This window comes from Dromiciops gliroides, chromosome 3 (assembly GCF_019393635.1).
Source record: "Dromiciops gliroides isolate mDroGli1 chromosome 3, mDroGli1.pri, whole genome shotgun sequence".
Classification (NCBI taxonomy): Eukaryota; Metazoa; Chordata; class Mammalia; order Microbiotheria; family Microbiotheriidae; genus Dromiciops; species Dromiciops gliroides.
Window position 1 is genome coordinate 275132160 of NC_057863.1, and position 22618 is coordinate 275154777.

The window sequence follows — 22618 nt, forward strand, 5'->3', positions numbered from 1 at the left end:
TGGATTTGCTTTACTGTGTCTTAGTTTCTCATAAAGTCACTAGCTTCCATTTGTTCAATCCTAATTCTTAGGCAATTATTTTCTTCAGAGAGCTTTTGTATCTCCTTTTCCATTTGGCTTTTCAAGCTGTTGACTTTTTTCTCATAACTCGCTTGCATCACTCTCATTTCCCTTTCCATTCTTTCTTCCACCTCTCTAAATCTTCCTTCTTCCTCTTCTACTCTCTCTTCAAAGTCCTTTTTGATTGCTTCCATGGCCTGAGACCAATTCATATTTTTTGGAAGCTTTGGATGCAGGAGCTTTAACTTCGTTATTATCTTCTTCTAAGGGTGTATTCTGGTCTACCTTGCCACCAAAGAAGCTTTTGATGGTCTGCTGTTTTCTTTGCCTACTCATCTTGATTGCCTATTTCTTGGCTTCTAACTCCTTTGTTTGTTTGTTTGTTTGTTTTGGGGTTTTTTTTGGTGAGGCAATTGGGGTTAAGTGACTTGCCCAAGGTCACACAGCTAGTAAGTGTCAAGTGTCTGAGGCCAGATTTGAACTCAGGTCCTCCTGAATCCAGGGCCAATGTTCTATTCACTGCATCACCTAGCTGCTCCCACTTTTAACTCCTTCTTAAAATGTAGTGCTGCTTCCAGGATACACTGTTCTGAGCTACAGCATGGCCCAGAGGCTGATTGGGCTTCTTCTCAGCCTGCCTGGCCTGTGAGTAACCATGGCTGCTTTCTCTTTGACCTGGGAACAGAAGTCTGAAATCTGATTCTCTATAGTCGGAGGCTTGGTGTGCCTGTGCCCCTCCCCCACTGGGTGGCTGTCCCTAGAGTTTGCTTGCTGGTTCAGAACGTGGACTCCCTGCCCCAGTTCCCTCAGAGACCACAGCTATTTTCCCCAACTGCCGGACCCCCTCACTGGTCCACAGGCTGAGCTTCAGAAGAAGCAGCTGAAGATTCCAAGGCTCTGGAGGCTCTGTCTGCTCAAGGTTGGTCTTGCTCTACCTGCTGTGCTCCTCTCTCAGCCCAAACAAGCAGGTGTTCCTAGTCATCTCCTTAAGCCATCTTTGGCTGGAAAAGAGTCTCATTCTGTTCTTATGTGGGTTATGATGCTCCAAGAGTTGGCTTATGACATTATTTTCGGAGGTATGTGGACAGGTTTTCCAGAGCTGAGCTGGGAGAGTCACAGCCTTTCTTCTGCCATCTTGGCTCTGCCCCCCAGATAATATTTTTGAAGGAAGAGAACAACTGATCTCTAGACACCTGTGTTAGAAGCAAAACTGACTCAGATTAGGAGACATTACAGTTGTTACAGATTAGCCAGACTGTTTGGTGATGACTAAAGATAATAGTTTCTGATTGTTACAGCACTTATAAGTCAGAAATTGTTTTAAAAACCCTTAGAACAGGTGAGTACCTATGATGAAAAAAAATACTTTTTTTCTTTGCAATTTGAGATTGTTTTCCTGAGTATAAATTCTCAACTATCCAATGGCTCTGGAGTGGTGAGATACTCTGGATTTCTAGTTGATCCTTTTGTCAGCAACAGAATATTCAGTCAAATGAATTCCCATCAGTTACATATTAGGCTTTGTGATATTTGTAGAAAGCATTAGTAGTCAGTCTTTGTGGTATTTGTGGAAAGGAGTAGGAAGTTGACAGTATGCTTAATAAAAGGAAAGGAATACAGAGTGTATCAAAGTCCTAAATTGAGAAAAATCCAATATATGGATTTAAAGGATGAATCTTGTTTGACTATTGCATTAATAAGTAATCATTCATGTTTGAGGCATTATATTTTATGGCACTCCAGTAAATGTAGCTAAATTAGGTTTCAATCTGTTGCTTGATGGCTTGAGAAGAAATTAAATTGTCATTTTTAGTTTCCTTTCTACTAATTACAATACATTATCAAGAAAGTCAATTGATGCATATATGAACATTTTCCAAGCTTTGAAATAGTTCGTGTGTGTGTGTGTGTGTGTGTGTGTGTGTGTGTGTGTAGAGACAGAGAGATAGACTGATGAATGACTAGATGGATAGAGATAGATAGATAGACAGACAGACATATTATCTCTATTTTTCTTCTGTGGCAACACCACAGTGCCTTTATTAACTGAGTGAACTATAAGAAATTATCTCTTCTAATAAACATTAAATGATTAATAATTACTATAAATGACATTTATAGAGTATGTTAAAGTTTACAAAGTACTTTACACATATTATCTCATTTTATCCTTACAACAACCCTGAGAGAAGGTGCTATTTTCCTCCTCAGATGAGAAAATTGAAGCAAATAGACTTACCTAGCATCATACAGCAAGTAAATGTCTGAGGTGGGATTTAAACTCAGTGTTTTCTTAACTCCAGGTCCTGTGATCTATCTACTGTGCCACTCACCTACCTGGTTTTGAGGTTTAGGAGTATTTTCCCAAAAGTCATCCATACCAGCAGTGTCTAAGGCCATAGGTCTTTTCTATAATTGCATTCACACAAGAAGAAGTCTTAGGACTGTATTTGAAACTTAATTTCCTCATTTGTAAAATGAGAGGGTTTGACTCGATGGTCTCTTGAGGTTCTTTCCATCTCTGGATCTATGATCTTATGAGGCTTTCATGCCCAGGTACAGAAGCATGGTCAAACAAGGATAAACCCAAGGAGGTTGTCAGGAAACTGGAAGAGTAGAAAAAAAAGGGGGAGGGGGTAGTCCTGCAAGAGATTACCCTTAATTCAACCAGGTTCTACGAAGCTTTCATTATTTATAATTGGTGAGTCCTTCATCATCTCAACACTGAATCAGATGAGGACTGTGGGTTTTAGAGAGAAGGGATGGTTTCTTCCCCAGGCACATTTCTGTTGACATAGACATGGAGATTACTAAGATTAATATTGGAAAACCTCTACTGGTCATGTTTGGGACAAAGTTAACATGAGTTTTCCGAAAAGAATAAGCACAGGGGTTGTTCAGCAGGAGGAAACAGCCAGTTGTAACAGAGACTAGTAATACATCCTTCTTCAAAAAAGGGAGGAGGGGTTGATGATCAAAGATTTTTAAAAATTGAATTGAGAGAACTCAACTAGGCTCACATCACAGTGTTAATCTAATCTTTTTTTTTTTCTAACTCTACAGAAGAAAGAGCTTGTGGTCGTCTAAAATCAATTGAAGTTTGGGAAATATGTGACCTTAGACTCTAAACTAAAGTTATCACAACTGTCTTTTTCCCTAATAACCTCAGAAATTCCAAAGAAGGTGATTTCCAACCCTAAAAGTAAAGAATTCTTCAATACAACTGAAGGATTTATCTTGACTGCTGACAATTCTTTCTAAAAAGGAATTTTGCTGCAATTTTTATGTAGCTATACAAAGAGTTAAGATATGCAAATTAAAGCCTTTTGGGGATGAGGGGAGAGAAAATCGCTGACTTCAAGTAGTGGGGGGAAAAAAAAGGTTATAGAAAATATTGGTAGTTCTAGAGGGCTAATACCAAGGGGAAATGGTAGCTTGGCAATCTCTAGCCATGGAAATAAGTAAGTTTAATTGGGCCACTCAGGGATCCAGACAGTGACACTGGTCTCATTCATACTATATTCTTCCTAGAACTACTCTGCTACATAAATTTATGAGATATGTTCCTTTAGGCATGTCTACACTTTTCTCATGATTTATTAGGAATCTTCTGGGGCACAAATCAAATTTTTAAAAAAAGTTTTATTGATGTGTCTTGTTTCTACAGTATAAACATTTTTACAGATTTCTCTCTCCACCCCCAACTCTGTAGGAAGTATCTTGTAACAAAGTAAATTAATTAAGCAAAATGAGCAAAACACTGAGCTCAACTCAAAGTGTATGTAACATTCCACGTCTTTAGCACCACTTTTTTTTGGGGGGGGGGCAATGAGGGTTAAGTGACTTGCCCAGTGTCACACAGCTAGGAAGTGTCAAGTGTCTGAGACTGGATTTGAACTTAGGTCCTCCTGAATCTAGGTCCAGTGCTTTATCCACTGTGCCACCTAGCTGCCCCCAACACCACCTATTTTTAAAATTTTTTAATTAACAGAAATTTATGTTCACTCTCTCCCACCCCACCCCCACGTCATTGAAAAAGAAAAAAGAAAATGAAAACAAATTTCCTCACTGACTGTAACAAAAATATTCGTGTTTTATTCTGTACTGTAAACCTGTCACCTTTCTTTTAGGAAGTGGATTGTAGGTTTTGTTGTTGATCCTTTGACACCATGTCTGGTCATCAATCAAAATCATAGCTCTTACTACTTTCAAAGCAGTTCATCTTTACAGTGTTGTTGCTATTCTATAAATTCTCTTAGTTCTCCTCATTTGATTCCTCATCAGTTTTTTAAAGTCTTCAAAATTTTTGTTTTTATAATGTTATGTTACAGTATAAATTGTTCTGATTCTGCTCTTCACTCTATATCAGTTCATATAAGTCTTTCTACGTCTCTGAAATCATTGTCCCATGTCTTACAGTATAATCGTACTCCATTATATTCTTATTTTAAAACTTATTTAGCTCTCAATTAATGGGAATCCTTTTACTTTTCTGATTCTTTGCCAACACACACACACAAGCTGCTATAAAGATTGTTGTATATATAAGCCCTTTGCTTATTTCTTTATATATTTTTGGGTATAAACCTCACAGTATTAACCCAACTAAGTCAAAGGGAATGCACTGTTTTGGAAATTTTTATTCATGATTCCAAATTGCTTTTTGTTGTTGTTGGTTTTTGTTTGTTTGTCTGTTTTGGGTTTTTTGTTTGTTTTTTGTGGGGCAATGAAGGTTAAGTGACTTGTCCAGGTTCACACAACTAGTAAGTGTCAAGTGTCTGAGGCTAAATTTGAACTCAGGTCCTCCTGACTCCAGGGCCAGTGCTTTATCCACTGCATCACCCCCCCCCCCAATTGCTTTTTGATCAAAGTTCAGAGAAACTAAAAGTCTAGTAAGTTAAAGAGAGCCTTGATTTCAAACGGCCTGTGGACATTTTACCTTTCGGGTCATTATCTCAGGCTCTTCCCCAAGCCTAGCATGCACTCCCACTTCACTTCCTTCTCTTAGAATTCTTAACTGTCTTGGGAAGCTTACTACCTCCTACGTGAGGCTTCTCCTGATTTCCCCCAAATGTTAATTCTTACACCCTTAAATTATCTTATATTTTTAACAATTTTTGTACATTAATACATCGTACATGCTGTTTCCCACCAATAGACTATAAGATCAGTACATGATTTATTTGGTTATTTAGATAACCAAGAATAAAACATACAAGTACTGATAAATAAAATCCTCAGAAAATTCCTAAATTTGTTATTTGTGTAGAACTCTTACCAAAACCTGACTTGCTTCCTCTTATTCTGAATTGACAACATTAAAAAAAAAAAAAACATATTCAGGAAGCTGTAAGGAAGGGTAAAGGAGAATTTCTGTGGAAAACATAAAGATAAAATAGAAGGATAATAATGGTAAACCTACTACATGTATAAATCTCTAGCAGCTAGATATTGCCTCTCTATCCTATTTGGTAATAAATTGGTTCATTGATGCATGAAGTTTATATGAACCTGATAATAATGTTTTCCTTATGAGATGCTTTTCTTACCCATATTAAAATCTTAATTACTTTTATGAATTTTACTAAGCAATGAGCCTCTGGAATACACTAACCCAGGAGAAAATTGGTTATAGATAATGTAAAGAATTGTTATTTGAGGTTTTTATGACCCCATCTTTTGGCTAGAATTTAAAAAACCCCAGTGCATACACTGGCCTGGAGCTCAGATTCAGCACCTTTGCAAACGGCATGGTGCTCCACCCACTGGTTGTAGCCGTTTCCATGGGACTAGCACCTCACATCATCACCATTTGCTGATGCCTCCATGGGCCTGGCAAAATTATAATGACTGGAAGACCATTGAAGACAGTCATGTGACTGTCAGAGCGACCAGCCAATTGGCTTGGGGCTGTGTGTGGTCAGCCTGGGGTCTGCTAGGAAGAAGGGAGGTTTTTCACCATTCTAGCTTGAAGCTGGAAGGCGACAGTATGCCACTGTGTGTTCTCAGCTGATTCCTGAGCGGTGGTGTGATTCAGGTTGTATTATTTCCCTTTCCCCATTTTATTTCCTTTCCCTTAATCCTACTGATCCTGTTTGTGTTTTTTAAGTTCGTTCTTGTTAAATAAATCTTGCTCTGTCTTGAGGGAGTCTGTCGGTCTCCTTCCTTGCCCCCCAATGTTGAGGCGAGCTGCCTAGCTAACACTCCCCAATTAAAAATTGGTCCCTACAATACTAAAAAGGATTGACATTTTATTACTTTTTAAAATCATGAATCATTTTATACTAATTTGACCTTCTTTTAGTAACACAAAGCACTTCACTGAACACTATTTCTTCTTTTTTTTTTTCATTCTTCTTTTTATAGTTTCCTTCCCAATGGAAGGAAATGGAAAGGTATTGGCATCTTCCAAGCTTAATGAGTGATTAGCAGAGAAGAGGGTAGATAAACTTTGTGGAAGGTAGGATTGAGTGTGTTCAAAATTTGGGTTCCGGGAATCAAAGGAGCAAAAGATAATAGTCCGACGTTCATACCAGATTCAGGAGCTTTAGCCAAGAAACTGAACTCAAGAGAATGGGTCATACCAAGATCAGTGTGGCTGAGAGCAGGAACAGAAGAACAAGTAGGAGGGAGAAGTGTTTTGAATAATAATGGAGGGGGGGGAGAAGTAATTCAATGACTCTCCCCTCACCTCTTTCCAAAATAAATATCATGTTTTCTAACAAACAAGTTCAATTTTCCCCAAATCAGTGACATTCTAATTTTCTTAAATTATGTTATTTAATTTTCTCAAAAGTCATAATTGCTTTTGTTATGATTCTCAAAGGGGACAGACAAATTAAATACAGACAGACAAATTAAATACATAGATGTGACCATATCTAAAACCCCTTAGAAACTACTGATGGGGGCAAGTTAGGTGGTGAAGTGGATAAAGCAGTGGCCCTGGATTCAGGAGGACCTGAGTTCAAATCTCTTACTGAGACTTCAGCTTCTTCCAAATTATACTGCCTCCTTTCTGGTATAGGCGGTATTTTCTCCCACACCCACCATTAGCCTTTGAGACTGACTAAAGATACTTCTTGTTTTCCACTGTCAATTCTAAACCATCCCCTTGCCACCATCACTCAGCAAGCTCACCTCCTTTGTCATTAGGTCAGTCAGTAACCATTTATTAAGCATCTGCTATGTGCCAGACATGGTATCTAGTACTGAAGATACAAACAAAGGCTAAAAACAAAACAAGAAACAGTTTCTACTCTTAAGGAGTTCACAGTCTAATGAGGAAGACAATATGCAAACAACTATCTAAAAAACAAAATTTCTAAAGCATATATTGGTGATAAATTCTGAGGAAAGACACTAAGATTAAGGAAGACTGGGGAAGGCTTTTTATAGAAGTTGGGAATTTAGCTGAGACTTAAAGGAAGCCAGGAGATAAGGAGAGAGAGCTCCAGGCATGAGGAATAGCCAATGACAATGTATGGAGGTAGGGAACGGGATGTTTTGTGTATGGAACAAGAGGAGGCTACTGTCATTAAATCACAGAGTACATATAGGGGAATAAGGTGCAAGAAGACTAGAAAGGTACAAAGGATGCAAGTAATGGAGGATGAAAAAAAAAACAAACAGAATTTTATATTTGATCCTAGAGGTAATAGGGAGTCACTGGAGTTTACTGAATAAGGAAAATGACATGGTGAGACCTGTGTTTTAGGAAGACCAATTTTGACAGCTAAGCAAAAGATAGACTAGAATGGGGACAGATTCGAGGCAGAAAGACCAACCAAAAGATTATTGAAATAGTTCAGTTATGAAGATGGGATTAATAGCATTTTTTTGTTTTTTGTTTTTTAATTTTTGTGGGGCAATGAGGGTTAAGTGACTTGCCCAAGGTCACACAGCTGGTACATGTCAAGTGTCTGAGGTGGGATTTGAACTCAGGTCCTCCTGAATCCAAGGCCAATGCTTTATCCACTGCACCACCTAGCTGCCCCCAGATTGGTAGCATTTTAAAACAGATTGATAAGAGAGGGTCAGGAACCAAGGATGACATGTAGACTTGTGAGCCTGAGTGACTGGGATAATGATTACATTTTTCACAGTAATAGGGAAATTAGGAAAGGGGGAGAGTTATACAGGAAAGATGAAATCATGTGACATATTGAGTGGACATCTTGATTTCACAGTGTCTATGGAGTATCCAGTTTGAGATGTCCCATAAGTAAAGGGAGTTATGAGACTGGAGGTCAGGAAAAATGGTAGGGTTGGTTAGATAGATCTGAAAATCATCTACATAGGTATTATAATTGAATCCTTGGGAGCTGATGAGATCACCAAGAGAAGTTGTAAAAAGGGAGAAGAGAAGAGGACTCAAAACAGAGGCTTTGAATTTCGTACTATTAAAATTGATCACTTATTACATCAGGGATTCTTAACCTGAAGCTCATAAATTTTAAAAATAATTATATTTTTTGAAATTATGTTTTTTTTTAATTAAATATTTCCCAGTTACATGTAAAACATTTTTAGCAATTATATTTTAAAATTTAGAGTTCCAAATTTTCTCCCTTCCTCCTGCCCCTCTCCCCTCCTGGAGAAGACAAGCAATTTAATTTGTTATACATTTGAGGTCATGCAAAATTGAATTCCTTATTAACCATGTTGCAACAGAAAACACAAACTAAATAAAACAAAGTTTTAAAAAGTATGCTTTGATTTGCATTCAAATTTTATCAGTTCTCTCCCTGGAGGTGGTTAGCATTTTTCATTATGGGTCCTTTGAAATTGACCTGGATCATTGTCTTGAGCAGAGTAGCTAAGTCTTTCACAGTTGATCATCTTTTCAATGTTGCTGTTCCTGTGTAACAGTAACACTTTTTTGTTTCATTTCATATGTCTTTCCAGGTTTTTCTGAAACTATCCAGCTTGTCATGTCTTATAGTACAATAGTATTGCCCAAAATCATATACCGCAAATTGTTTAGTCATACCCCAAGTGCGGATCATCCCCTCAGTTTCCAATTCTTTGCCATCACAAAAAAAAAAATGCTATAAAAATTTTTTCAAATAGGTCCTTTCCCCCTTTTCTTTGATCTGTTGGGGATACAGATCTAGTAGTGGTATTTCCAGATCAAAAAGTAAGCAGAGTTTTGTAGGTTTGTATGCATAATTCCAAATTGTTCTCCAAAATGGTTGGACTAATTCACAACTCCAACAACAGTGAATTAGTATCCCAATCTTTCCACATCCCCTCCAGAATGTCTCATTTTCCTTTTCTGTCATTTTAGCCAATCTGATGGTTGTGAGGTGATATCTCAGAGTTATTTTAATTTGCATTTCTCTAATCAGTAGTGACTTAAAGCATTTTTTCATGTGATTATTGATAGTTTTGATTTCTTCTGAAAACTACTTGTTTGACCATTTATCAACTTGGGAATGCCTCTTATTTTTATTAGTTTAGCACATCTCCCTATATATTTGAAAAATGAGGCCCTTATCAGAGAAACTTGCTATTAAAACTTTTTCCTATTTTCTTGTTTTCCTTCTAATTTTGGCTACATTGATTTTATTTGTGCAAAAGCTTTTAAATTTCATATAATCAATATTTTTTATTTTACTTCATATAACCCCCTTTATCTCTTCTTTGGTCATAAAATCTTCCCTTATCCATACTTCTGATAGGTACATTTTTCCATGCACTCCTGAGTTACCCCTTAAGTCTAAATGATATTTACATTTTCATTTAAACATTGGAATATGTGTGAGATACAAGTCTATGCCTAGATTCTGCCAAACTGCTTTCCAATTTTCCCAACAATTTTTTGCATATGGTGAGTTCTTACCCCCAAAGCTTGTATCTTTAGGTTTATCAAATACTAGATTATCATGGTCTTTTACAATTATATATCATGTACCTAATCAATTACACTGATCTGCCACTCTATTTCTTAGCCAGTACTGGATTGTTTTCACAATTACCATTTTGTAATATACTTTGAAATCTGCTAGACCACCTTCCTTAACATTTTAAAAATTGTTTCCCTTAATAGTCTTGACATTTTGTTCTTCAGATGAATTTTGTTACTATTTTTCTAGCTCTACAAAATAATTCTTTGGTAGTTTTATTGGTATGGCACTGAATAAGTAAATCAACTTAAATAGAACTGTCATTTTATTTTATTGGCTCAGCTTACTCACGAGAAATTAATATTTCTTCAATTGTTTAGATCTGCTTTTATTTGTGGGAAAAGTGTTTTGCAATTGTATTCATATAATCCTGAGTTTGTCTTGGCAAGTAGGCTTCCAAGTATCTTATATTGTCTACAATTATTTTAGATGAAATTTCTCTCTCTTCCTGCTGAGGGTTTTTTTTTATAGTATATAGAAATGCTGATGATTTGAGTGGGTTTATTTTGTATCTTGCAAATTTACTGAAGTTATTCATTGTTTTAGCTAGTTTTTTAGTTGATTCTCCAGATTTCTCCAAGTATGCCATCATATCATCTGCCAAGGATAGTTTTGTTTCCTCATCGCCTATTCTTTCAATTTCTTTTTCTTGCTTAATTCTATTTCGATATAAGCATTTTCCTTTGTAATCCTATGTATGCACTTCATACATATAAAACATTATTTTGAGAAGGGGTCCATAGGCTTTTTACCAGACTACCAAAGTGGTCTGTGACACAAAAAGAGTTAAGTTCCCCTCTTCTATAGCAGATCATGATAGGTGTTGTCTCCCAACCACAAGGCTCTTTCTTCTTTCTCAAGAAATTCCTTATCTGCTTCACTGTAGTTTTCTCCTCAACAACCCTTGCCCTTATACTAAAGAATTTCAAAAGCCATGTTGACTCCAAAAACACAATAAACTTTTAGTTCTTCAGTCTCCTGAAATCCCATCACCTCCTCCTTCACTCTACTTCAGCCATGCATAGGGATGATCATAATCATGGTTCTCACTGTTACCCAGGAGTCTTCCACTTCCATGATTAAAAACTGACCTTCCCCTGACATCAACTTCCTGTCATTCCATCTCTTTGTATGCCTCACCTCTTCTAAACTCTACCCTCATTGTAACCTCTAGTGCCTCCATCTCTTAGTATTTTCTTAGACCATTATCCCTACTCCAACTTTACTTTCTTCACATCCCAATTATGACCCCATAATTAACCACATTGCTTCTACAGTTGTCCTCTATTCTTGAATCATGGAATCAAAAACTTAGAACATGAAAGAACCTCAAAGCCTATTAAGTCTGACCTCAGCATTTTACAGATGAGGAAATTGAGACACAAAGACGTTAAATGACATACCCAAGATCATACAATCAGTATGGTACAAGAGAGTTTGGCTAAGGAGCAGGAGAGCCACACAGGGAAAACAGTTAACAAAATGACTACTGTTCACAGATAGAGGATGTCAACTTTGAAAACAAATGACCAAAAAAATCACAGCAGTTATGTAACCACTGCCAAATTAAATAAATAAATAAAAACCAGAGAGCTCCCACAGCTTATCACAACCACAGTTAACTGTAAGAAATAAAATAATAAAAACAAAATTTAAAATAGGGCCAATAGCAGCCATAAGTGAAAAGCTTTCTTTATTTTGTTAGAAGATAGAAACTAGACACATGTGCTGAGGCCTCCTCTAGAAGGAGAACCCTTTAGTGTAAGCAAATCTTAATACATATACCAATGGCTACACAGTGAGCTATACCCCTGCCAATGAGGAGTGACAGCAACAACGAGATGAGTTTGATTCATAGCAGGGTTTCATGTTTGTGTGAAACAGTTCTGGGATTTTGCTACAGTGGAGTTCATCCAGAGGGTGAGCACAAAGGATTGTTGTTATGTCCAGTTCAGGGCACAGCCTCCTTAGCTCTGGAGACAGGGTGTCTCCTAGTTGTAAAAAGGAAGAGGTGGTCTTGGCATGGGAATTTTGACAAAGAGAAGAAAAATAGGGAACAATCCAAGTGTGTGATCCCCATTGCTCCCAGCCCCTGCCAAGAGTAATATATGGTGGGATGGGGCAGCTAGATGGCGCAGTGGATAGAGCACCAGCCCTGGAGTCAGGAGTATCTGAGTTCAAATCCGGCCTCAGAAACTTAACGCTTACTAGCTGTGTGTGACCCTGAGCAAGTCACTTAACCCCAATTGCCTCACCAAAAAAATAAATAAATATATATATATATATATATATATATATATATGTGTGTGTGTGTGTGTGTGTGTGTGTGTGTGTGTATATGTATATGTATATATGTATATATATATATATATATGGTGGGATGGCTTATGGACATAGAAACATACCTGCTTATTGAGGGCCCAGAGCCCCTCAGGGCTAAAACCTGCATAGATTTTTGTAGGCAAAAAGTTGTCTAGCACCAAATAGGAATCTGACTTGTCATCCATAGGGAAATATGGTTAGGATCAGCAAAATGAAGGTATTTTTAAATCACCTAATGAGAAATGAGGAGCAGGGAAGTCAAGGGATCTTGACTCCATGTGCCAGTCTAGCAGGAGGTCGGGGGAGGGGAGGTGGCAATGCCTAGTTTCTGGGTTGATTAGGCTCCAAATACATGCATCCTATGGGTCTGGGGGCCATACCAGTCAAATCAGCTTTTGTTTGTTCACAACCAATAAGTGTCTGAGGTAGGATTCAAACTCAAGTCTTCCTTACTCTAAGAACAGCATCTTTTCCACTGTACCACCTAGCTTCCTTGTACTATTGCCACTGGTTCCTTGCCAAGTCTTAATGGTAAACTGTAGATTATTCCCAACATCCACCCCATCTGTTCCTACTAACTAGGCTGGAGAAAATCAAGTAACTGAGCTGACCAGGTCAACTAATAATTTATGTTATCTAATCTCACTGAGGCCCTCTCTGTAACCAGGCAGTATTGTTGGTTCTTCCTAATTGATTTCCTATTCTACTTCCCACTAAAGCTCTTCCAAACCTTATCTTATCTCCTCAAGTATCCCAGGCCTTCCCCTCCCAGACCCTTTCAGAAGATTACCTCACCTCTTTATTGAGAAAATACAATAGAAAAATAGTTTTCTCACTTTGTAATCTGCCTTCTGAAGTCATTCCTCAAGGTCCTTTTCTAAAGTTACCATTGTGAGATTTAAAATTGGATACAAGAGCATTCAACTCCCCTTTAACCTTTCCCTTATTTATCTCCCAGACCAGTAAGTGGAAGAAGCCTCTGATCTTTAGTTAGAGCTTTTATTGTTTGGGAATTACAAGGTGATGTTGATTAGAGAGATAGGAAAGTAGAAAAACAAATAGTCTTAGATCTAAGCTTAGTCTATATTCCCTATAGAACTCACCAAAAACCCATATAGAACTCATCAAAAACCCAAGGCCACCTCTGAGGCTGAGAACCGCATCAAGCACGTGCTGTTACGGAGGACCAGGCTGAGTTGAACCTGAGTCAGCATCTGTGTGTGCAGAGCAAGCCATCGGGTGAGGAGAGAGGAAAAAAAAAGACCTCACTTCCGTTCTCTCCTTGCCTTTTAAGCTCACACCCTGGAAATGGAGTGCTTAGCAGACACACTGGCGGTTTGTCAAGGTCTCCTTCCCAAAAGGGTGGTCCTTCAAAAACTGGTGTCCTAACCGACTTGTTAAAAGCTTTCACTTTTTACCACACCATCCATCTCTTCTTAATTGCCAAATATATTGATATTTTCTCTCTTTTCAACATTACCAATGTCCTTATTACATTTGATAATCTTCTCCTGAATATTCTCTCCTCTCTGGATCCTCAAGACTGATTTTCCTTATACCTATCTAACTGCTCCTTTTCACACTCCTTTGTTGGTTCATCATCTATATCATGTCCCCTAATTGTAGGTATACACCAAATCTCTGACTTGGGGCTTCTCTCTTTATATTCTTTCTCTTGGCGACCTCATCAGTTCCCATTGTTTGGGGCAAACTGCCTCAGTTTACCCAAATAACTCAAGGAGACCACCAAGTCAAGCAGAGACAGATTTATTACATTCCTGCAGGAATGGGCAAACTCAATGACTGAGTCGCAATAGCTAATACATGCCTTGAGCTTTTATAGGAATGTTAGTCAGGGAGGAAATCCCCACGCACACTAAGGCAAGCTCACAATCTAACATCCAATCCTGTCTCACCCAGGGTGCGTGTTTAGCTCGTGATCAATGTATGGAGACATGCATACGTGTTCCAGGAACAAGGGGGAAAAGGGGAGGGGGAACAAGGTCAAACCGAAGGAAGAGGGAACGGGGGAGTGACAGTCAGATATTTCAGATCTCACAGTTCCCACTGACTCCCCTCTCCCGGCCCCTATCTCTAAAGATATTCAACTTGAATAACAGGAAGAGTCACTCAGTTGTTTCAGCATTGTTTTGTAGTCGTGTTAATTTTAGAAGGATGACAGGGTTAAAATTTATCTTCGGCTATGTTGGGAAATCAAAGAAATAGAATAAAGAATAAATGAATAATCCATTGTTGGGACCCTATAGTCAAGGGGATTCTGCTCTGAGAAAAAGAAACATGTCACTTAACATCTGGTCTCAACTCAATTGCTACATCCTGTGCTGAGCCCTGTGATCACCTGCCCTTTCTTCTTGAGTCCCGAGTATTGAATTGGTGGGCGAACTCCCCAACCCACTCAACAGGGACTGGGGTTCTGACACATGATGGATTCCAGATAAAACTAAGATGTAGCTGACAAGTGGGGAGACTGAGCAGAAGTAAAAATGCTGTTAATTGGCAATAAAACTTAAAGGAGACAGTGAGAATTTGACAAGCAATAAACTTTTAAACTAACTATACTGGGGCGGGGCTGGGTATCTTCCAGACCCCATCCTCAGAGTTTAATCTGACTCAAATCCATAATCATCTCATACACCATGGATTTAATCACATCTCTATGCAAAGGAGTCACAGAACTATGTAAAGCAAGTCTTTCTCCAACACTCCAGTGCCCATATCTATGGCTATATAGTAGGCATTTTGAACTAGATGTCCTATGGACTTTGTTGACTCAATATATCTAAACCAGAATTCATTATCTTTCCCCCAAATCTCACACTTGCCAATTTTTGTCAGGGGTATCACCTTCCTTCCAATAACCCTGGTTCATGACCCTTGAAGTCATCCTTAATTCCTCATTCTTCCTTACCCCATATATCTAATCAATTATCAAATTTTTCAAAATTTCACATTTTTTCCCTTTCTACTTCTGCAATGTCTGTCTTATTTGACCACATTTCTCTACCCACAGAACCACCACTCCAGTTCAGCTCTTCTTTACTTCCGCACCTGAATTATTATCATAACCTCCTTCTCCTCCTCCTTTGCTCTCTTTTATTTTTATGGTGAGGCAATCAGGGTCAAGTGACTTGCAGAGGCTAGTAAGTGTCTAGTGTCTGAGGCCAAATTTGAACTAAGGTCCTCCTGACCCCAGGGCCCTTACTTTACCCACTACCCCCACCTACCTGCCACACCATAACCTATTGGTTCTCCTTGCTTCAAGTCACTCCCCACTCTAACCCATACTCTGCCCAGCCATTAAAGGGATTTTCCTTAAACATGGGTCTGACCATGTTACTCCCTTTCTCAATCAACTCCAATGACTTTTTAAGACAAACTATAATCTTTCCTTTAAAGTCCTTCACAATCTGGTCCCATTCTATTGTTCCAAAATCATTATACATTCTTCTTGTATTCTATGATCCAAGTAAAATATCTTTCTCCACCTTTTGTTACCATGCCTTTGTACTTTTCATTCCCTATCCTTTGAAGAGACTCCCTCCATACTTCCTTCAAAACTTAGCTCAAGCAGAACCTTCTACATAGTCTTTCCTGATCTCCTTATCCTCTAGTGCGTTCCTTCCCTGAAGACCTTGCATTTATTCTGCATACATTTATAGATGTACATATCTCCCCTCCAATAGAATATAAATGTCTTGAGGGCAAGCAAGGACTCTTTTATTTTTGTCTTTGCATCTCCAGGGTTTAGCATGATCCCTGGTTATTCTGTGGAAATTAGTGGGTTTTAACATTATTTTTCTTTTCTTTTCTTTTCTTTTTTTTTTTAGTGAGGCAATTGAGGTTAAGTGACTTGCCTAGGGTCACACAGCTAGTAAGCATTAAGTGTCTGAGGTTGGATTTGAACTCAGGTACTCCTGACTCCAGGGCTGGTGCTCTATCCACTGCACCATCTAGCTGCCCCTAACATTATTTTTCAACAAAATATTCTTCTTCCTTTTCTTTTTTCCTGAGACTTTGAGGAAATAAAAACTTGTGAATCATATTGAAGAGGATAGCTGTTTAATAAGTCATGAATTGTAAGTCTCTCTCTGCCCCCACAGTAGGCTGTGCCTCCTAATTGTGCTAGAAGGCTAGAGAACTTAATGTAAATCATCTCTAGTGAATAATAACAATTAACATTTCCATAGGTGCTGACAAAGAACTTCCCTTCACCCCAAACAACCCAGAGAAGTGGGTAATCAATTATTATTATCCCCACTTTACAAAGGGGTGAAGTTCCTGGCCCAGCACAACCTTTAGTCTTCTGACTCACATCCAGGGCTTTTTTGAATACGGTTAGGATCCATATCTATCAGGATTATACCTCCTCCTACCATAACAGGGATTTATTTACCCTAAAGGCAACAAAACTGTCCCCTGGACCTCACCTGCCTTTCTGCATTGTCAAAGCTTCCTGGACATATAAGGGCATAAATATATCCCATGCAAATAGAGTCAAGGGCTTTCAGATTTGGTGGATATCTGAAGACTGCAAGAGACACCATACCACCTTGTCTTTCTGACCAGAAGCATTTCCATATGGAGGGGAGGAGATCTGTGTAGATGCCAAGTGCCTCTGTACTTTTAGGGCAAAGTAAGCCTCCTTTTGTTAATTGTTCCATGCCTTACAAGTATCTCATTTCATCCCCAAATCAAACCTGAACTGGATACTGGCATCAAGCCTACCCCTAACAAATGTGTCACTTTGAATGACTCTCAAGAAATACATCTGGGTATCACATTCTGGGAGGAACATTGATAAAGCATCTTCAAAATAAAATAACTACGAGAGTGAGAAACTCATCAAAGAATTTTTAGGACTAAGATGACCTAATCCCCTCTTTGTACAGATAAGAAACTTAAGACCCAGCAAGATGATTTGATATCCTACAACTACTTAGTAGTGGCAGAGTAAGGCCTAACTCCTAGTCAAATGCTATTTTCTTCCACCAAACTTCCTGCCCTTCAGCTTGCCCAAAGATTTCTATGAAAGTAGATTTGCACCTGATTATTGAGGGTGGTATGCAAAAGACTAGGAGAAGGATATAAGGGTAAGATAATAAAATAGAAGCATGAGACAAAGTATCTCTCCTTATGAAATTTAAAATCTGTAATAAATTCAATTCAATAAACATTTATTAAACCTCTATTATATACAAGGTATTATGTTAGCATAATATCAGAGAAAATAGGAAATCACTTTCTATCTCTTTTTTAAAGCTTTCTCCCATGTCTCTACTAACAAAATAGGTATGAGAATGATATTTTCTGGTGATTCAGAGTTACTCTCGACAAAACAACTGAAGAACAACAGTCTGTTGATGCCCTTCCCCATCCCCCAATGTACAGTGGAAAGAGCACCAGACCTTAGAATCAGAAGGTTTAAAACTTGAGTCCTAGTTCTAATATTCCCTCTAATAAGATGTGAAACTGGGGCAGCTAGGTGGCGCAGTGGATAGAGCACCGGCCCTGGACTCAGGAGTGCCTGAGTTCAAATCCGGCCTCAGACACTTAACACACACTTACTAGTTGTGTGACCCTGGGCAAGTTACTTAACCCCAATTGCCTCACTAAAAAAAAAATTAAAAAAAAAAAAAAGATGTGAAACTGCAAGAAAATCACTTAACTCATTAAGTCTCAGTTTACTCACTTGGAAAATGGGAATCATAATGTTTATACATCTTTCTTCAGAGATTTGTTTAGAAGTATGTGTAGAATAATTTTGCATGCATATACCTACTTGTGTCTAATGGTGGCCATCTCTAGGGCAGTGTGGGAGGAGGGAAGGAAAAAGAAGAAATTTACCTGTTAATTTTGTTATATATTTAAAAGGAATAGCGAGTTGTACATAGTAGATTTGCAGTTTTGTAGGCAATCATCTTTGGGGGGGGGGGTAGGTGGGGCAATGAGGGTTAAGTGACTTGCTCAGGGTCACACAACTAGTAAGTATCAAGTGTCCGTGGTCAGATTTGAACTCAGGTCTTCCTGAATCGAGGGCCAGCGCTTTATCTACTGCACTACCTAGCTGCCCCAATCATCTTTTTTATTATACTGTTATGGAAATGATTATTTTGTTTCATATATTAAAAATAAAATGAAACATTTAAAAAATATTTTTCTCATCAGAACAATGTCTGGTACACAATAGGTGCCTAAAAAGGCCTGTTCATTATAAAATGAAATAAAGTGCTATATACATGTGAGCTACTGTTTATGTTGTATACCACACTTCAGGCAGACAGAATGGGATAGTGCAAATCTTTTCAGCCAAAGTACCAAGAATCAAAATCTCTGCTTCTTGCTACCTGTTTGACCTTGGATTAACCCCTTAGTCTCTCTGGGCCTCAGTTTCCTCATCTGGGCCTCAGTTTCCTCATCTGTAACATGAGGAGCTTGGACTAAGTGATCTTCCTTCCAGCTTTAACATCTTGTGATCTTGTTATGAGTTGAACATCTCCTATCTTGGGCCTTTTCTAGTTTCCTCACTTGTATAATTTTATTCTTTCAGGAGTGTCATGGATCCCTTTTTGCTAATGCTTATAAATCCCTTCTCAGAATAATGTTTTTAAATTCATAAAATGAACGCCATAGGATTACAAAGGAAAACAGTTATATTGAAATGGAGTGATCGAAATATTTTCTTAAAAAAACAAGTTCATAGACATGTTAAGAACCCCTGCTTTGATTAGCCATTTCTTTCTTCAAGATGGTAGACCATGTCATGTGCTGCATTTAAAGGCAAAGTATTTGAAAGTCTAATATTTCTCTTTTTTAAGTGTTCATTATAATAAACTTAATATAAATATGCACAAAGGAATGAATGATTATGGAACATTTTGTCAAAGTGTTGTTGTTTTTTAATCTTATATGTTACAGGGCAAAAGTTATCCCTTCAAAGGTCCATTTCCTCCTGTATATAACCCTATTGCAATGTTGGATCATAATAACCTATGGAGAACAATTGATAACATGGGTAAACAGGTATGAATGTTTGAGCCTGTACAATCTTCTTTGATATGGTACACAATTTTCATGTTTAGCTGATTGGTACAAGGGAAAACATTTTCCCCTGTTCACAGTTCAACTATGTTACTTTTTATGTTATTTTATTTCCATTCCATTCTCAAAAAAATTTTTTTCCAAAAAAAAAAAAAGGAAAAAAAGAAAATTTGATGCACAATAACTATTACAAATAGTCTATTTCTTTTAAAAATTACTTAAGGGGCAGCTAAATGGTACAGTGGATAGAGCACTGGCCCTGGATTCAGGAGGACCTGAGTTCAAATCCGGCCTCAGACACCTGACACTTGCTAGCTGTGTGACCCTGGACAAGTCACTTAACCCCAACTGCCTCACCAAAAAAAGGAAAAAAAAAAGAAAAAGAAAAAAATGACTTAAAATTCTCATTTCTATGATTGTAGAAGTAGATCACTGATTCAGAACAAACCAGAATCAACTGATACTTCCCCATGTCTTCATTCCCCCCAAACTATAAACTATAATTCCACATCTATATATAGAGCTTCATTCGACTTCTTTTAAATTAAAGAAACATTTTTTCTTTTTTCTTTTTAACACTATTTTTTCACCCAATTACATGTAAAAACATTTTTAATATTCATTTTTAAAAGGTTAAGTTTCAAATTCCATTCCTCCCTTCCTTCTCCCTCCCTCCCTCGTACAGTAGGAAATTTGATATAAGTTACACATGCAATTATTTTTGTACAATATTTCCATATTAATCATATTGTTAAAGAAGACACAGACCAAAAAAAAAACCTAAAAATAAATAAAGTAAAGAAAAGGTATTTTCAATCTGGATTCAGACTCAATCAGTCCTTTCTCTGGAGGTGGATAGCATTTTTCATCATGACTCTTTTGGAATTTTCTTGGATCACTGTTATTGATGAGAATAGTTAACTCATTCACAGTTCTTCATCATACAATATTGCTGTTATTGTATATAATGTTCTCCTGGTTCTGCTCACTTCATTTTGCATCAGTCCATGGAAATCCAAGTTTGCCAAAGTATCTCATCTGTAAAATGAGCTGGAGAAAGAAATGGCAAACCTTTCTAGCATCTCTACTGAGAAAACCTCAAATGGGGTCACAGAGTCAGACATGACTGAAAAATCAACAACAAATACAGTCAAAATACATTAGAGTCAGAACTTGAATCTAGTTGTCTTGAGTCTGAGACCAACTCTCTATCCACTATACCATATGCCATTCTACTCTCTCTCTAGCTATCTTAATATTAAAAAAAGAAAAGTAGCTCATTTATTTACACTATCTCCCTGCTGTCTAGTTGAACTTTATAGAGTCACATAGTACAGACACATAACTTTATTTGTGGTCTCTAAGTTATGTTTTAAAATGCTTTTAGTTTATGTCCCCAAATGGAAAAACATTTTGCACTTCTCTGCATAGATTCCAAGTGATGCTCCCTGGAAAGCACCTCTCGCAGAAGAATGGGATTTTATGACAATGAAGGAGCTATTGGACAAGATCTGCTGGACTGAGTAAGAAGTAAATTGTGTGATGTTTAAAATCTAATGTGGGTCCTAATCTCCCCCCTCCCCCAGTTTGGGGGTGGGGGAAACTGGCTAAAATTACTGATAAATTCAGCAAGAGTTTAGGCTTTTAAGGATTCATTAAAGAATAAACACATGGGATCCCGTAATGCCAGAAAAGTCTATCTACTTTCTATCTACTTTCCTCTCTTTCTCTGTCTACGTTTTCTCTGTCTCCCACCAAGCCAAAGTCCTGAACAAAAAGATCCCCTCTCTTTTTCTCTGTCTCTGCCGCCACGCACTGGTTCCTGAATGAAAAGAGGAAAATCCAGTGTGCCAGCCTCAGCTTCCTACTTTCGGTCTCCCTCCCCAAAAGGGGAGGTCCTCAAGCTAATTGGTTGGGAGTGGTCTCCTGTTGATGGCATAGTCCACAGCCTCTGAAAACAACACCCCACTCAGGGCCAGCCAGGTGTGGTCTCAGTTTAATCATTCTTAAGTAGGTTCTCAGTCACTTTCTCAGCAATCAATTCCAAATCAATCTTCAGGTGGGGCCCCTAGGCGTCTGCCAAATCCCATTATTTTATCACATTTTGCCACTTAAATTCTAAATAATGTATAATCTTTCCTTTTTATTTAGCAATTTAATTCAACGTGCTTCTATTTTATGGTGAACAATGTTAGTCCTTAGGTGGAATACTAGAAGACATAGTTCCTGATCTTAAGAAGAATACAATTTTCTTATGGAGATCAGGCATCTATATGATACAGGATGTCCTAAAAGTCTTAGTGCTGTTTTAAGCTATTAAAACTTTTAATAAAAGGGAATTATACTGTTCCAAAATTACAGTAAAAAAAGTACTTGGAATAAGTCAGAATTGAATTTCTTTTTTTCATAAAAATTTAGTAGTTAAAAGAAAAGTTATATCAACAAAAATAATTTTCCTTTTTGTTTTCTTTTTTCTTTAATTTTAACCCATCACTGTTGGTGAGATAAAATAAACGAATTATTCTTACACACCACACATTTTTTTCAGACATGGTGAATTCCTCCAATCCATCATTGGGTATCTATTAAACACATATATTGGACCAGGCATGTGTTGAGTTCTAGGGATTTGAAAATAAAAACAAAACAGTCCTTGCCTCAAAAAGTTTACATTCTGGGGGGCATCTAGGTGGCACAGTGGGTAGAGCACCGGCCATGGATTCAGGAGAACCTGAGTTCAAATCTGGCCTCAGACACTTAACACTTAGTAGCTCTGTGACCCTGGGCAAGTCACTTAACCCCAACTGCCTCACCAAAAAAAAAAAAAACCAAAACTTCCATTCTAGGAGCAGCTAGGTGGCACAGTGGATGAAGCACTGGCCCTGGATTCAGGAAAACCTGAGTTCAAATCTGGCCTCAGACACTTGACACTTACTAGCTGTGTTATCCTGGGCAAGTCACTTAATCCCCACTGCCCCACCCAAAAAAAGAAAAGCTTACATTCTATCAGGAAAGACAATATACACACACATATATACATATATACACATATATAATACATGTGTGTATGTGTATACATATGTACATACAGACACACACATATATATATGGCGAGGGCAGGGTGTTAGGTAGAAAGGCCTCATTTCAATGGATTGATTTGGTCTGAGTGTCTGAGCTCACATTTTACATCTTACCCAAAAGATAAAACTATTTTTTACATATTAAAGTTCACTAAGTCTTTCATGCTTGGTGAAAAATATTTAGATCTA

At 37.8% G+C, this 22618-nt stretch overlaps 1 protein-coding gene across 1 annotated transcript in view; it reads left to right on the forward strand.

The window, feature by feature from the left end:
* Positions 1 to 22618, forward strand: part of MAOB (monoamine oxidase B) — a 115766-nt gene that overhangs the window by 55560 nt on the left and 37588 nt on the right. The window contains exons 5-6 of the mRNA XM_043998233.1: positions 19227 to 19331; positions 20781 to 20872. Of these exons, the coding sequence (XP_043854168.1) occupies positions 19227 to 19331; positions 20781 to 20872 (197 nt within the window). The remainder of the gene's footprint in view (positions 1 to 19226; positions 19332 to 20780; positions 20873 to 22618) is intronic.